We start from the raw sequence: 18,289 nt of genomic DNA, 5'->3' as shown, positions 1-18,289 counted from the left end.
ATCCATGAGCAATCAGATAGAGAAGAATCAAGCTAAATATGTTAGAAATACCATTTACATTAGGATTAAGAGGTATAAAAATGATTGTATCTCAAGCTCTTTGCAAAAACTTAATGTAAGGTTTCCATTCAGGTGCAAAAAGGTCATTTACCCAATATAATCAACAAAGGTGTGAATGCTAGTGTAAGTCAGATAGATATAAGGAATGCACTAATTTTATGATGAGCAAAGCTATCATTCATTTTTTTTTGTTTTGAATTTTATGCGTGGGAAATTATATTGACTGATTTCAGGTGATTTGTGCTGAATGGAAGTCTTCAAAAATAAAAATCTGGGTGTGTGTGTGTAAATTTTAATTTAATTTCAAAAGTAAAACATGTACTTGGAGAAAATCTGGAAAATATTGAAAGCCAAAAGAGAAAAAAAATCCCATAATCTATAATCTGGCCAGCAGTGGTGGCTTGAGAATTTCTATAAAGTTGTGGGGAAACAATTTGGTAGAAGGGGTAATATCATACTTGTCTTTGATGCTATCTTTCTTGGCTAGTTTAACGAGAAAGGGTTGGGTATGTTGATTGAGATAACAAGACGGCTAAAGGTCCTAAACCACCCCTTGGTGTGGATGAACACTTCCTGGGAGAAATGGACCCTTCAAATCAGAACACTCTAATTTTTGATGCTTATTAATCCTCTCCCCCATCATGCTGTACACAGCAGAGCTGGATTGTGTCCTGTTTCTGGCAAACTGAAAACAGAGACCTAAGCCTTCCTTTATAAACAAATGTTTATAGAGGATTAGATTAATAACACAATAGTTCTTAGCTTTAAAGTCCCCATAGTTAATGCTAGGGATTTTTCACTTATATAATCTAATGTAATTAATCCTAAAACACAATATCAGAGTTTTCTTTCCTCTTTGCACTCTGCTGATCTTGTAAGAAAACACCCCTAACTTTTTTTTTTTTTTTTTGTCTGGCTTTGATGTATGTGGCCATTTTTCACCACAATCATCACAATCATATTAATTACTTTGAATCAAAGGTGTGGTAGCTTATTCTATTGAGAATTCGAATCCTCTGGGTCTGAATTTTATACTGGCTTTTATATCATCCATCTAGGTGTGATGTTTGGAGCTCTGTGTATTGGAATGGCTGCACTGGCATCACTAATGGGAGCTTTGCTGCAGGTAAGAGCTGATTCTGGAAGCTTTGAATCCTAATCACTGAATTCTTGTTTTTTAAATGTTGATGTGACCATCCTTCCAGACTTCTCTATTCATCTATATGTACACATATCAAGGAACAGAGATGACTAAATTCTTTAAATTTTTTAAAATTAAACTTTCTATTTTCATATAATTTTATATTTACATGCAATTTTAAGAAATAATACAGAAATATCTCATATACCCTTTACCTAGTTTTTCTCAATGGCGTGAGATTTAGAATGATGTTCTTTTTTTCCCCTTTCCCCATGGATGTCCAGTTGTAAAGGCTATCTTTCTTCCATTGACTTACACCTATATTAAAAATCAGTTAGGGGGCACCTGGGTGGCTCAGTTGGTTGAGCATCCCACTTTGGCTCAGGTCATGTTCTCACTGCTTGTGAATCCGAGCCCCGCCCTGCATTAGGCACTGTGCTGACAGCTCAGAGCCTGGAGCCTGCTTCAGATTATGTGCCTCCCTCTCTCTCTTTACCCCTCCTCTGCTTGCGCTGTAATAAATAAAACATTAAAAATTTTTTTAAAAAAACAGGCATATTTGTGTGGGTCTATTTCTGGTTTCTTTATTTTGTTCTATTGATCTGTGTGTCTATCCCTCTGTCAATACTACACAGTCTTGATTTGTATGGCTTTATAATAAGTCTAGAATCAGGTAAACTAATTTCCACTTTATTCTTATTTTTAAAAATTGTTTTAGCCATTCTAGTTCCTTTGCCTTTCCATATAAAGTTTAGAATAATCTTCTCTATATCTAAAAATATGTTATTTAGATTGTGATAGGATTGCATTAAATCTGTATATCATTTTGGGGAGAATTGACATCTTTATTATGCTGAATCTTTGAATCCATGAATGTAGTATATTTCTTCATTTAATTAGATCCCTGGTTTTTCTCATCACCATTGTGTAATTTTCAGTATACAAGTTGTGTATGTATTTAGTGATATTTATACCTCGGTATTTCATTTTAAGAATTTTAAAAAAGTTTTTATTTTAATTTCAGTTAGTTAACATACAGTGGTACATTAGTTTCAGGTATACAGTATAGTGATTCAACAATTCCATACATTACCTGGTGCTCATCATGACAAGTGGATACCATAATCCCCATTACCTACTTAATCTATCCTCCTACCCACCTCCCCTACGGTAACCATCAGTTTGTTCCCTATAGTTAAGAGTCTGTTTCTTGGTTCATTTCTCTCTCTCTCTCTCTCTCTCTCTCTCTCTCTCTCCCTCCCTCCCTCCCTCCCTCCCTCCCTCCTTCCCTTTGCTTGTTTGGTTTTAAATTCCACATATGGGTGAAGTCATATGGTATTTATCTTCCTCTGACTGACTTTTTTCACATAGCATTATACTCTCTAGCTCCATCCACATATTGCAACTGGCAAGATTTCATTCTTTTTATGGTTGGCTAATATTCCACTACACATACATGCAAATACACACACAACACATATTTATCCTTTCAATGGACACTTGGGCTACTTCCGTATCTTGGCTATTATAAACAATGGTGCTATAAACATAGGGGTACAGGTATCTCTTTGAATTAGTGTTCTTGTGTTCTTTGGGTAAAAACCCAGTAGTACAATTACTGGATCATAGGGTAGTTCTATTTTTAACTTTTTGAGGAACCTCCATACTGTTTGCCAGTATGCATGCCCAACAACAGTAGAATGCACCAATTTCCATTCCCACCAATTGTTCACGATGGTTCCTTTTTCTCCACATCCTTATCAATACTTACTGTTTCTTGTGTTGTTTTTAGCCATTCTGATAGGTGTGAGGTGATATTTTATTGTAGTTTTGGTTTGTATTTCCCTGATGATAAGTGATGATGAGCATCTTTTCATGTGTCTGTTGGCCAATGTCTTTGGAGAAGTGTCCATGTCTTCCGCCCATTTTTTATTGGGTTATTTGTTTTTTGGGTGTTGACTTTTAGAAGTTCTTTAAATATTTTGTATACTAATCCTTTATCAGATATGTCATTTGCAAATATCTTTTCCCATTCAGTAAGTTGCCTTTTAGATTTGTGCATTGATTTCTTCACTCTGCAGAAGCTTTTTATTTTGAGGTAGTCTCAATAGTTTATTTTTGCTTTTGTTTCCCTTGCCTCAGGGGACCTATGTAGAAAACAAATTACTACAGTCATTGTCATCAAAATTAACTACCTGTGCGCTCTTCTAAGATTTTTATTGTTTAAGGACTCACATTTAAGTCTTTAATCCAGTTTGAATTTATTTTTCTATATTGTGTAATAAAGTGGTCCAGTTTCATTCTTTTGCATGTAGCTGTCCAGTTTTCCCAACACCATTTGTTGAAGAAAGAGACTGTCTTTTTCCCACTGGATATTCTTTCCCGCTTTGTTGAAGATTAATTGAGCATATAATTGTGGGTTTATTTCTGTGGTTTCTATTGTGTTTCATTTATCTTTTGTCTACTTTTGTGCCAGTACCATATATACTGTTTGGATTACTACAACTTTGTAATATAACTTGAAGTCTGGAGTTGTGATTCCTCCAGCTTTGCTTTGCTTTTCTAAGATTGCTTTGACTATTTGGGGGTCTTTTGTGGTTCCATATAAATTTTAGAACTGTTTGTTGTAGTTCTTTAAAAAATGCTATTGGTATTTTGATAGGGATTGCATTAAATGTGTAGAATGCTAGAGTAGTCTAGACGTTTTAACAATATTTGTTCTTCCAATCCATGAGCATGGAATGTCTTTCTGTTTCTTTGTGTCATCTTCAATTTCTTTTATCACTTTTTTAAAGTTTTCAGAGAACAGGTCTTTTACTTCTTTGGTTAGGTTTATTCCTAGTATCTTATTATTTTTGTTGCAATTGTAAGTGGGACTGTTTTCTTAATTTCTCTTTCTGCTGCTTCATTATGGCTGTATAGAAATGCAACAGATTTCTGTACTTTGATTTTTGTATCCTGTAACTTTACTGAATTTGTTTATCAGTTCTAGGAGTTTTTGGGTGGAGTCTTTCAGTTTTCTATATATAAAATCAAGTTATCTGCAAATATTGAAAGTTTTACTTTTTCCTTATCAATTTGGATGCCTTTTATTTCTTTTTGTTATCTGGTTCCTGTGGCGAGGACTTCCAGTACTACGTTGAATCAAGTGGTGAGAATGGACATCCTTGCCTGTTCCTGACCTGAAACAGTTTTTCCCCAGTAGATATGATATTAGCTATGGGTTTTCTCATATATGGCCTTTATCTTGTTGAGGTGTGTTCTTTCTAAACCTACTTTGCTCCAGGGTTTTTTTTTTTATCATGAACAGATGTTGTATTTTGTGAAATATTTTTCCTGCATCTATTGAAATTATTATGTGGTTCTTATTCTTTCTTTTTAAAAAAATTTTTTTTATCTTTTTATTTTATTTTAGAGAGAGAGAGACAAACAGAGTGAGAGTGGGTGAGGGGCAGAGAGAGAGAGAATCTGAAACAGGCTCCAGGCTCTGAGCCATCAGCACAGAGCCTGACATGGGGCTTGAACGCAAGGACTGTGAGATCATGACCTGAGCCAAAGTCAGATGCTTAACTGACTGAGCCACCCAGGCACCCCAACTTATTCTTTATTGATGTGACTTACCACATTGATTGATTTACAAATATTGAACCACCCTTGCAATCTAGTAATAAATTCCACTTGATTGTGGTGAATGGTTTTTTTTCAATATATGAAATTTATTGTCAAATTGGTTTCCATACAACACCCAGTGCTCATCCCAAAAGGTGCCCTCCTCAATACCCATCACCCACCCTCCCCTCCCTCCCACCCCCCATCAACCCTCAGTTTGTTCTCAGTTTTTAAGAGTCTCTTATGCTTTGGCTCTCTCCCACTCTAACCTCTTTTTTTTTTTTTTTCCTTCCCCTCCCCCATGGGTTTCTGTTAAGTTTCTCAGGATCCACATAAGAGTGAAAACATATGGTATCTGTCTTTCTCTGTATGGCTTATTTCACTTAGCATCACACTCTCCAGTTCCATCCACGTTGCTACAGAGGACCATATTTCGTTCTTTCTCATTGCCCTGTAGTACTCCATTGTGTATATAAACCACAATTTCTTTATCCATTCATCAGTTGATGGACATTTAGGCTCTTTCCATAATTTGGCTCTTGTTGAGAGTGCTGCTATAAACATTGGGGTACAAGTGCCCCTATGCATCAGTACTCCTGTATCCCTTGGGTAAATTCCTAGCAGTGCTATTGCTGGGTCATAGGGTAGGTCTATTTTTAATTTTCTGAGGAACCTCCACACTGTTTTCCAGAGTGACTGCACCAATTTGCATTCCCACCAACAGTGCAAGAGGGTTCCCGTTTCTTCACATCCTCTCCAGCATCTATAGTCTCCTGATTTGTTCATTTTGGCCACTCTGACTGGCGTGAGGTGATATCTGAGTGTGGTTTTGATTTGTATTTCCCTGATGAGGAGCGACGTTGAGCATCTTTTCATGTGTCTGTTGGCCATCCGGATGTCTTCTTTAGAGAAGTGTCTGTTCATGTTTTCTGCCCATTTCTTCACTGGGTTATTTGTTTTTCGGGTGTGGAGTTTGGTGAGCTCTTTATAGATTTTGGATACTAGCCCTTTGTCCGATATGTCATTTGCAAATATCTTTTCCCATTCCGTTGGTTGCCTTTTAGTTTTGTTGGTTGTTTCCTTTGCTGTGCAGAAGCTTTTTGTCTTCATAAGGTCCCAGTAATTCATTTTTGCTTTTAATTCCCTTGCCTTTGGGGATGTGTCGAGTAAGAGATTGCTACGGCTGAGGTCAGAGAGGTCTTTTCCTGCTTTCTCCTGTAGGGTTTTGATGGTTTCCTGTCTCACATTCAGGTCCTTTATCCATTTTGAGTTTATTTTTGTAAATGGTATAAGAAGTGGTATAGTTTCAACCTTCTGCATGTTGCTGTCCAGTTCTCCCAGCACCATTTGTAAAAGAGACTGTCTTTTTTCCATTGGATGTTCTTTCTTGCTTTGTCAAAGATTAGTTGGCCATACTTTTGTGGGTCTAGTTCTGGGGTTTCTATTCTATTCCATTGGTCTATGTGTCTGTTTTTGTGCCAGGTGAATGGTTTTTTAAAATGTGTTGTTGGATTCAGTTTGCTAGCATTTTGTTGAGAATTTTTGCATCTAGGTTTATCAAAGATATTGATTAGCCTGTAGTTCTCTTTATTATGGTGTCTTTATTTGGTTTTGGTATCAGAGTAATGCTGGCCTGAAAGAATGAAATTAGAAGTTTTCCTTCCTCTTCTATTTTTTGGAATAGTTTGAAAAAAATAGGTATTAATTCCTCTTTAAATGTTTGGTAGAATTCACCTGTGAAGCCATATGGTCCTGACTTTCTATTTGTTGGCGTTTTTGATTGCTGATTCAATTTCTTTGCTGATAATTGGTTTGTTCAAATTTTCTATTTCTCCCTGTTTCAGTTTTCATAGATTATATGTTTCTAGGAATTTTTCCATTTCTTCTAGGTTGTCCAATTTGTTGGCATATAGTTTTTCATAATATTCTAATTGTTTGTATTTCTGTGGTGTTGGTTGTTATTTCCCTCTTTCGTTTGTAATATTATTTATTTGAATCCTTTCTCTTTTTTTCTTGATACTTCTGGCTAGAGGCTTAGCAATTTTATTAATTTTTTCAAAGAACCAGCTTCTAGTTTCATTGATGAGTTCTATTTTTTTTTTTTTTTTTAGTTTTTATATAGTTTATTTATTCTCTAATCCTTATTATTTCCTTTATTCTTCTGGTTTTAGGCTTTGTTTGTTGTTTGCAGGTGTAAGGTTAAGTTGTTTATTTGAGACTTTTCTTGTTTGTTGATATAGGCCTGTATTGCTATAAACTTCCCTTTTAGAACCACTTTTGCTGTATCCCAAAGGTTTTGAACTGTTGTGTTTCATATTCATTAGTTTCCATGTACTTTTTGATTTTTTCTTTTATTTTCTGGTTGACACATTCATTGTTTAGTAGCATGGTATTTAACCTCCATGTATTTGTGGTCTTCCAGATTTTTTCTTGTGGTTGACTTCTAGTTTCATGGTGTTGTGGTTGGAAAAGATGTATGGTGTGATTTCTATCTTTTTGAATGTGTTGAGGTTTGTTTCGTGGGTTAATATGTGATCTGTTTTGGAGGATGTTCCACGTGTACTCAAAAAGAATGAGTGTTCTTTTGTTTTAGGATGGAATTATTTGAATATATCTGTTAAATCCATCTGGTAGTGTATCATTCAAAGCCATTGTTTGTTTGTTGATTTTCTGTTTAGATGAACTGTCTATTGATGTAAGTGGAGTGTTAAAGTTTTGTACTATTATTGTATTGCTATTGATTATTTCCTTTATCTTTGTTAATAGCTGCTTTATTTATTTGGGTGCACCCTCCAACTGTCTAAGTCTTATTTATTCTTCAAGTTTCTTTTTTTCTTTATTTTTTTCTTGTCTGTGTATGTTATAATTTTTTTAATATGAAATTTATTGTCAAATTGGTTTCCATACAACACCCAGTGCTCATCCCAACAGGTGCCCTCCTTAATGTCCATCACCTACTTTCCCCTCCCTTCCACCCCCCATCAACCCTCAGTTTATTCTCAGTTTTTAAGAGTCTCTTATGGTTTGCCTCATTCTTCTCTGTAACTTTTTTTCCCCTTTCCATCCCCCATGGTCTTCTGTTAAGTTTCTCAGGATCCACATAAGAGTGAAAACATGTGGTATCTGTCTTTCTCAGTATGACTTATTCCACTTAGCATAACACTTTCCAGTTCCATCCACATTGCTACAAAAGGCCATATTTCATTCCTTCTAGTTGCCAAGTAGTATTCCATTGTATATATAAACCTCAACTTCTTTATCCATTCATCAGTTGATGGACATTTATCCTCTTTCCATAACTTGGCTATTGTTGAAAGTGCTGCTATAAACATAGGGGTATAAGTGCCCCTATGCATCAGCACTCTTGTATCCCTTGGGTAAATTCCTAGCAGTGCTATTGCTGGGTCATAGAGTAGATCTATTTTCAATTTTTTGAGTAACCTCCACACTGTTTTCCAGAGTGGCTGCCCCAGTTTGCATTCCCACCAACAGTGCAAGAAGGTTTCTGTTTCTCCACATCTTCGCCAGCATCTCTAGTCTCCTGATTTGTTCATGTTAGCCACTCTGACTGGCGTGAAGTGATATCTCAGTGTGGTTTTGGTTTGTATTTCCCTGATGAAGAGTGACGTTGAGCATCTTTTCATGTGCCTGTTGGCCATCTGGATGTCTTCTTTAGAGAAATGTCTATTCATGTTTTCTGCCCATTTCTTCATTGGATTATTTGTTTTTCGGGTGTGGAGTTTGGAGAGTTCTTTATAGATTTTGGATATTAGCCCTTTGATATGTCATCTACAAATATCTTCTCCCATTCTGTTGGTTGCCTTTTAGTTTTGTTGATTGTTTCCTTTGATGCGCAGAAGACTTTTATCTTCATGAGGTTCCAATAGTTCATTTTTGCTTTTAATTCCCTTGTCTTTGGGGACGTGTCAAGTAAGAAATTGCTGTGGCTGAGGTCAGAGAGGTTTTTTTCCTGCTTTCTCCTCTAGGGTTTTGATGGTTTCCTGTCTCACATTCAGGTCCTTCATCCATTTTGAGTTTATTTTGTAAATGGTATAAGAAGTGGTCTAGTTTCATTCTTCTGCATGTTGCTGTCCAGTTCTCCCAGCACCATTTATTAAAGAGACTGTCTTTTTTCCACTGGATATTCTCTCCTGCTTTGTCAAAGATTAGTTGGCCATACTTTTGTGGGTCTAGTTCTGGGGTTTCTATTCTATTCCATTGGTCTATGTGTCTGTTTTTGTGCCAATACCATGCTGTCTTGATGATTACAGCTTTGTAGTAGAGGCTAAAGTCGGGGATTGTGATACCTCCCACTTTGGTCTTCTTCAATATTCCTTTGGCTATTCGGGGTCTTTTGTGGTTCCATACAAATTTTAGGATTGCTTGTTCTAGCTTCGAGAAGAATGCTGGTGCAATTTTGATTGGGATTGCATTGAATGTGTAGATAGCTTTGGGTAGTATTGACATTTTAACAATATTTATTCTTCCAATCCATGAGCACGGAATGTTTTTCCATTTTTTTTTTTTTTGTATCTTCTTCAATTTCCTCCATAAGCTTTCTATAGTTTTCAGCATACAGCTCTTTTACATATTTGGTTAGGTTTATTCCTAGGTATTTTATGCTTCTTGGTGCAACTGTGAATGGGATCAGTTTCTTTATTTGTCCTGCTGTTACTTCATTATTACTGTGTAATAATGTAACTGATTTCTGAACCTTAATTTTGTATCCTGCGACTTTGCTGAACTCATGTATCAGTTCTAGCAGACTTTTGGTGGAGTCTATTGGATTTTCCATGTACATTATCATGTCGTCTGCAAAAAGTGAAAGTTTAACTTCACCTTTGCCAATTTTGATGCCTTTGATTTCCTTTTGTTGTCTGATTGCTGATGCTAGAACTTCCAACACTATGTTAAACAACAGCGGTGAGAGTGGGCATCCCTGTTGTGTTCCCGATCTCTGGGGGAAAGCTCTCAATTTTTCCCCATTGAGGATGATGTTAGCTGTGGGCTTTTCATAAATGGCTTTTATGATGTTTAAGTATGTTCCTTCTATCCCGACTTTCTCGAGGGTTTTTATTAAGAAAGGATGCTGAATTTTGTCAAATGCTTTTTCTGCATCGATTGACAGGATCATATGGTTCTTATCTTTTCTTTTATTAATGTGATGTATCACATTGATTGATTTGTGAATGTTGAACCAGACCTGCATCCCAGGAATGAATTCCACTTGATCATGGTGAATAATTCTTTTTATATGCTGTTGAATTCGATTTGCTAGTATCTTGTTGAGAATTTTTGCATCCATATTCCTCAGGGATGTTGGCCTGTAGTTCTCTTTTTTTGCTCGATCTCTGCCTGGTTTGGGAATCAAAGTAATGCTGGCTTCATAGAATGAGTCTGGAAGTTTTCCTTCCCTTTCTGTTTTTTGGAACAGCTTGAGAAGGATAGGTATTATCTCTGCTTTAAACGTCTGGTAGAATTCCCCAGGGAAGCCATCTGGTCCTGGACTCTTATTTGTTGGGAGATTTTTGATAACTGATTCCATTTATTCACTGGTTATGGGTCTGTTCAAGCTTTCTATTTCTTCCTGTTTGAGTTTTGGAAGTGTGCGGATGCTTAGGAGTTTGTCCATTTCTTCCAGGTTGTCCAATTTGTTGGCATATAATTTTTCATAGTATTCCCTGATAATTGCTTGTATTTCTGAGGGATTGGTTGTAATAATTCCATTTTCATTCATGATTTTATCTGTTTGGGTCCTCTCCCTTTTCTTTTTCAGAAGCCTGGCTACAGGTTTATCAATTTTGTGTCTTTTTTAAAAAAACCAACTCTTGATTTCATTGATGTGCTCTACTGTTTTTTTAGATTCTATATTGTTTATTTCTGCTCTGATCTTTATTATCTCTCTTCTTCTGCTGGGTTTGGGGTGTCTTTGCTGTTCTTCTTCTATTTCCTTTAGGTGTGCTGTTAGATTTTGTATTTGGGATTTTTCTTGTTTCTTGAGGTAGGCCTGGATTGCAATGTATTTTCCTCTCAGAACTGCCTTTGCTGCATCCCAAAGCATTTGGATTGTTGTATTTTCATTTTCATTTGTTTCCATATATTTTTTAATTTCTTCTCTAATTGCCCATTCATTCTTTAGTAGGGTGTTCTTTAACCTCCATGCTTTTGGAGGTTTGCCAGATTTTTCCTGTGGTTGATTTCAAGTTTCATAGCATTGTGGTCTGAAAGTGTGCATGGTATGATCTCAATTCTTTTATACTTGTGAAGGGCTGTTTTGTGACCCAGAATATGATCTATCTTGGAGAATGTTCCATGTGCACTCGAGAAGAAAGTATATTCTGTTGCTTTGGGATGAAGAGTTCTAAATGTATCTGTCAAGTCCATCTGATCCAATGTATCATTCAGGGCCCTTGTTTCTTTATTGCTCCTGTGTCTAGATGATCTATCCATTGTTGTCAGTGGAGTATTAAAGTTCCCTGCAATTACCACATTGTTATCAATAAGGTTGCTTATGTTTGTGATTCATTGTTTTATATATTTTGGGGCTCCCATATTCGGTACATATACATATATAATTGTTAGCTCTTCCTGATGGATAGACCTGTAATTTTTATGTAATTCCCTTCTTCATCTCTTGTTATAACCTTTAATTTAAAGTCTAGTTTGTCTGATATAAGTATGGCTACTCCAACTTTCTTTTGACTTCCAGTAGCATGATAGATAGTTCTCCATCCCCTCACTCTCAATCTAAAGGTGTCCTCAGGTCTAAAATGAGTCTCTTGTAGACAGCAAATAGATGGGTCTTGTTTTTTTTTTATCTATTCTGATACCCTATGTTTTTTGGTTGGAGCATTTAGTCCATTTACATTCAGTGTTATTAATTGAAATATATGGGTTTAAAGTCATTGTGATATCTGTAGGTTTCATGCTTGTAGTGATGTCTCTAGTACTTTGTGGTCCTTGCAACATTTCACTCACAGAGTCCCCCTTAGGATCTCTTGTAGGGCTGGTTTAGTGGTGATGAAGTCCTTCAGTTTTTGTTTGGGAAAACCTTTATCTCTCCTTCTATTCTGAATGACAAACTTGCTGGATAAAGGATTCTTGGCTGCATATTTTTTCTGTTCATCACATTGAAGATTTCCTGCCATTCCTTTCTGGCCTGCCAAGTTTCAGTAGATAGACCTGCTACTACCCTTATGTGTCTACCTTTGTATGTTAGGGCTCATTTATCCTTAGCTGCTTTAAGAATTCTCTCTTATCCTTGTATTTTGCCAGTTTCACTATGATATGTCGTGCAGAAGATCGATTCATGTTACGACTGAAGGGAGTTCTCTGTGCCTCTTGGATTTCAGTGCCTGTTTCCTTCCCCAATCAGGGAAGTTCTTAGCTATGATTTGTTCAAGTATACCTTCAGCCCCTTTCTCTCTCTCTCTTCTTCTTCTGGAATTCCTAGGATACGGATATTGTTCTGTTTGATTGCATCACTTAGTTCTCCAGTTCTCCCCTCGTACTCCTGGATTTTTTTTTATCTTTTTCTCAGCCTCCTCTTTTTCCATAGTTTTATCTTCTAGTTCACCTATTCTCTCCTCTGCCTTTTCAATCTGTGCTATTGCCGTCTCCATTTTATTTTCCACCTCATTCATAGCATTTTTTAATTCCTCATGACTATATTTTAGTCCCTTGATCTCTGTGGCAATAGATTCTCTGCTGTCCTCTATGCTTTTTTCAAGACCAGGGATTAATTTTATGACTATTATTCTAAATTCTTGTTATATTGCTTAAATTGGTTTTGATCAATTTGTTAGCTGTCACTACTTCCTGGAGTTTCTTTTGAGGAGAATTCTTCCGTTTCATCATTTTGGCAAGTCCCTGCGGTAGCTCCAAACTGCAGGGCACTTCCCCTGTGCTGTCCAGAGAAACTTGTGTTGGTGGGTGGGGCTGCAGTCAGACCTGATGTCTGCCCCCAGCCCACCGCTGGGGCCACAGTCAGACTGGTGTGTACCTTATCTTCCCCTCTCCCAGGGGCAGGACTCACTGTGGAGTGGCATGGCCCCTGTCTGGGCTGCTTGCACACTGCCAGGCTTGTGGTGCTGCTTTGATGGGATCTGGCCAAGGGCGTGTTAGCCCAGGTGGATCCACAAGGTGAACAGGGGAGGGAGGGGCAGGCTTAGCTCGCTTTGCCCTCCATGGTCCCCTGTGGGAGGGGCCCTGCAGCACCGGGAGGGAGGCAGGCCCATCCCAGGGATAGATCCACAGAAGCAAAGCATTGGGCGTTTGCGCTGTGCAAGCAAGCAAGTTCGGCGACAGGAACTGGTTCCCTCTGGAATTTCAGCTGGGGGATAGGAGAGGGAAATGGTGCTTGCCAGTGCCTTTGTTCCCCTGCTGAGCTGTGTCCTTCTGGGGCTCAACAACTCTCCCTCCAGGCGTCCTCTCGCCCTCCCCACTGTCTGAGAGCAGAGCTGTTGACTTTTAACATTCCAGATGTTAAGTCCCGCTGGCTTTCAGAACTCACACAATCCGGCCCCTCCCCTTTTGCAAGCCAAACTTTGGGGGCTCTGCCTTCCTGTGGGCTGCCCCTCCACTGCCACGGCTCCCTCCCACTAGTCCGTGTAGCACACTCCGCCTCTCTGCCCTTCCTACCCTCTTCCGTGGGCCTCTTGTCTACACTTGGCTCTGGAGAGTCCATTCTGATAGTCTTCTGGCAGTTTTCTGGGTTATTTAGGCCTATGTGGGTGGAGTCTAAGCAATCAACAGGACGAGGTGAGTCCAGCATCCTCCTACACTGCCATCTTCTATTCTTCAAGTTTCAACTTAAACATCCTTTCTGTTCCCTGCATACTTTTTAGTTTCCCTCTGCCACATATTCTTAGAACACTTTGTGTTTCTCTTACCATATTCTTATTTCCATTATCATATTATATTGTAGTGATTTACTTAATGTCTGTTTTACTAAATAGTGTATAATTCCATGAAAAAATTTTGACATTGTTGTCTAACACTGTATCAAATATCTGGTGTCTACTGCAGTGTTCAAGACATTTAATAAATTCAGCTTGAATGTACCTATTTTGTACTTGTTCATAAATATCCACTTATCACCTCAAACGCTCCCTGGACCTTCTCTGGGCATCTAGGCTCCCTGTCTGGGACTCCTGGACCTCCCCATGTTCCAGAAAGTTGAAGATCAATGCTGGACAAAGCAGGTCGTCCAGACTCCTTCTTTAGACCTAAGGCGTGGGTCCATTCTGGTTGATTATTGCTTAAGGCATACGAGTTGTTAAAATAGCTTAATCTCATCTTGACTATATGAGTGAATGAATTATGTCCAGATGCACCAAGCTTATCTAGTAAAGCTAAGCCATAACCAGCAAAAGTCCTCTGAATGTGCTTTCCTCCATAGTCTGCATTATTGCTTATTCTTCTGTAGTCTGCATTATCGCTTATAGCTCTTAATGTGGTTAATTTCCCTTTTTATCATATATCAACTCTGGCCTGAGTATATGCAGTGGGGTGTTCTAGGTATGTCATCATAACTCTAAGCCAGTTTTTGTTTGCTTCCTCTCTAACTTAAGTATTATTTCCTGAGATAGATCTTTTTGGGGATATATTCCTTGTGTCTCCAACACTGGCTCACAGGTCACACTGTCATAGTGTCATAGCCTGATTCGTGGGCCTTGTGACTTATTTCACATTATGCACTGAAGTCTATCTCCCTTCCTCCTGGGCTCTGGTTCAAGAGAAGTTGTGAAATGACTCCTTAGGATGATATTCTGAGCCCATATTCTCCTCAAACAATAGTTCTTTGTCATCTGTATCCATACTCCCTTCTATAGTCCAAAAGGTAGGCTTTGTAATTGTTGTTAACCTAAGAATGCCGTCTGTATCCTATAAGATTTTTCTTGACTCAATGTTTTTTCTTTGATTTGCTTATTCTGTTTTATCAAGCCCCTTTACTCTGTAGACAAACTAATGTGTTCCCTAATTCTTCTTATATGGTTCTATCCACTATTAAAAATTAGCCATTGGATTATTGGGAACTCACATCTCTTGGAATTTTTAGCTATTTGCATATCTCCATTGTTCACATTGTAATTTCTTTTGACATCTATACATCAAAACAAAGGTTACAGTTAGCCAATTACATTTTAAATCTTTCTACATGATTTGATCAATCTGTTTTTTTTTTTTTAAATCCTGGTTTTCATTCTAATTCCATTCTTAGGGAACCAAAGATGGTGTTGGGTTTCATTGCCATCTCTGTTCACTTAGGAGTACTTATCCACAGTCTTGTTTTGCAGAAGATTTTGAGAATCAAAGCACAAAGGAGTAATGTGATTGATTATTAACACCTGCAAAAACAGTTGGGAGGAGTAATGTTCCTCTTGTCTTATGCATTCATATAGGTGCTCCCATTGTCTCATGACTCTCTACCTTCTTTATGTTTTGCTTCCTTTATTGAGGTACCTCAATGAACAGATTAATAATTGAGACTGAGAAACAGAAGCTTCTAAGTTCTGATGACCTATTTGCCAATGATAAGGCTGCCATGATTTTCTGGAAGAGGCTAACTAAGTTCTCATTCTGATGAAATTTATTTGAAACTTTTTAACTTGGTATTTGAGATTACTAGTTGTTGACTTTTTGTTATTTTTGTAGGCAGCCCTCAGCATATTTGGCATGATTGGTGGACCACTTCTGGGCTTGTTTGCTTTGGGCATTTTGGTTCCCTTTGCCAACTCAATTGTAAGTATAAAGAGTGAATATGTGTAAAGCTTAATTTCCCAAATATAGTAGTGGCTCAATTTTTGTCAGTTGTAAAGATATAGTTCCTTTGATATCTGTCATTAGTGACTTGATGACTTAATTACTCATATTGACTTTGCTGGGGTGTACAATAAATTACTATGCACTGGGATTGTGCATATGTAAAGCTAAATGGAAATTGCCAAAACAACATATATTATGTAACTAAATATTTATATAATTAATAATATATAATATATTCTATAATTATATAATTAAAATATAATATAGAATATTATATAACTGAAGTATATATGCTATAAAACATATTATATGTAACATATTATGAATATTATATAACTAAAGGAGCAACTTTTTTGTGCATTTATCTTTTTGCCCTTCTTGAAAATTAATCACTAGGATTTAAAGAAAGGAGATCAACAGGCTCAGATATGAAAGATTTAAGGGCAATAGAGCTGAGGATACTTGTGACTAGCCAGAGTATAGCAAAGAGAAGCAATAAGATAAGATATTCACCACCTTGACTAGAGAGTTTATATTCCTGATATTTAAAGCTATAGCTCCAACACCATGGTTCTGGCCCCAAAGGGGTGATCATAGTTGGGAATAGTATCCAGAATAAGGTAATATCTCTCTTCTACATAGACATATCTGTGCTTTGAAGTACTAGATTTTGTACTAGTAAATGAAATTGAAATTATTTCTGTGAAAGCCAAGGGAAACTCCATCTAATCAGGCTTGCTATAGGCTGACATTCAGGAAAAACTGATAATGCATGTTTTGTTGTTTCAGACAGATGTAGAATAACCACAAAACTATGACTTTACATTTAGAATTCCATTTTCTTCATGAGGCATTAGGGATTGGTAAGGCAGCTACTAATAAAGGCTGTTACCATTATTACTAATAATTCTCAGAGAAATAATTCTCAACAGATGGTAGCTGTACTTGTGATGAGCATAAAATAATATATATAGACATTAAATCACTGTGTTTCAGTACCCCTGAAACTAATGTAACATTGTGTGTCAACTGTACACAAACAAAAACTTCACAAAAATAATAATTCTAAATAATAATAATAATTCTCAATGAAATATCATATGAAGCGCAAGTTTTGTAGAAATTAATCACAGTGAAAGAGAATGGTTCATATCAACCTCAGAATGTTGAAGCTTTGGTTAGACTCTTTGCATTTTGAAGTGCACAGTGCTTTTTGAGTGTTTGAAACATTAAAACAGGATTGACTTTTGGTTTTTGACATTTACTGCCACCACGGGGTGCCTCCAGAAAAGCTGTAGCAGACAAGGTCCCACATATCCTTTTTTCAAGAGAAGTATGATATTATTCCTGTCATAGGAGGTACCTCTTTTTACTGCATCCACATTTTTCACCAGAATATCTACTCTTACCTTGGAGTGGACTTCCTGCCTCCCTCTCTTCCTCCTACCTTCTCACCCTTTCTCCCCTTCTCCTTTTCTCCTTCTCTTCCTTTGCTTCTCTTCTTCCTTCCCTTTTCTCCCTTGTTCCCTCCCCTCTTCTTATTCATTCATTGAACATTTATGAGCTGAGTACTGTCCTGGAAATAGAGAGCACTGAATATTTCTGCTTTCACAGGTTTTATAATTTTGCAGATCTTTGAACAAACCGTATACAATGCTGAGAATAAGCAAGTCTGGCCTGTCAACAGGTGGCCACCCTACTATTCCAATCTCATAATATTGAAAAAATGTTTATTGAACTCCTGTATATGTCCAGCACTGTCATAAGTGTCATAAGTTTTGGGGTACCAAAAACAAAGAAATCTAATTCTGCTTTCAAGGTTCACAGCCTAATGAAGGAGCTCACAGTCTTCGTCCCTAACACAAATCCTCTGATCTGGTCATCAGCCTTTATTTTCTCCCATCAGCACACCATTCTTTTTTCCTACCCTATGATTTTGCTTATGTTTTCCCCCTGACTTCAAATATTCTGCCCTGTCCTTTCTATGGGGATCCTGAGGCACAAGCTGCATTGTCTGGTCGGTATTATTTTTTTTTAAGTTTATTTATTTATTTTTGAGCGAGAAAGAAAGTAAGAGTGGTGGAGGGGCAGAGAGAGAGGGAAAGAGAGAGAATCCCAAGCAGGCTCCACACTGTTAGCATGGATCCTGATGTGGGGCTTGAAACTACTAGCTATGACATCATGACCTGAGCCAAAGCCAGACGGTTAACTGACTGAGCCAACCAGGCGCCCCTGGTCAGTATTCTTAAAGGAAGGGGCAAAATTTCACCACAGGGGAAGAGGCTTCCTAGCCCAAGTTTTGCTTTTGTCCCCATCATTTGGAACTAGGGCTTAAATCATTCAAAGTCCAGCAGAACATCCGGATTACTGATGAAAAGCAGAAGTGGGGACTCCAAGTTTTCCAAGGACTGGGAAACCAGCTGTCTTCAGAGAGGACATCCCTACCTGTCTTTAGAAATACTAAGTGTGGTTATATGCACCATGGCAGTCATTTGTGAAAACTGCTTCCTGGTTTCCCCTAATTACCCTGAAGCACAATTATAATCGTGCATGTTGTTAAGTATAGGAATAAACTCTGTGTATGATTTCTCCTTCACAATCTGTTGTTCATATGGCATACCATTTGTTTACAGACTAAATAAAAATATAGGGGGCAATTGGTCTGGGGTCAGCGATGTGACTGTTGTAGTTATTTGGGTGTGAAGAAAGCAG

The 18,289-nt window shown here is 37.5% G+C and overlaps 1 protein-coding gene across 1 annotated transcript in view; it reads left to right on the top strand.

The window, feature by feature from the left end:
• The window catches only part of SLC5A8 (solute carrier family 5 member 8), a 55,158-nt gene that overhangs the window by 26,186 nt on the left and 10,683 nt on the right, over window positions 1-18,289 (top strand). The window contains exons 10-11 of the mRNA XM_045464192.1: window positions 1,119-1,186; window positions 15,467-15,553. Coding sequence (XP_045320148.1) covers window positions 1,119-1,186; window positions 15,467-15,553 — 155 coding nt within the window. The remainder of the gene's footprint in view (window positions 1-1,118; window positions 1,187-15,466; window positions 15,554-18,289) is intronic.

Source organism: Leopardus geoffroyi, chromosome B4, assembly GCF_018350155.1.
Source record: "Leopardus geoffroyi isolate Oge1 chromosome B4, O.geoffroyi_Oge1_pat1.0, whole genome shotgun sequence".
NCBI lineage: Eukaryota > Metazoa > Chordata > Mammalia > Carnivora > Felidae > Leopardus > Leopardus geoffroyi.
Note: the sequence above shows the minus strand (reverse complement) of the source record. Positions and strands in the feature narration are given on the sequence as shown.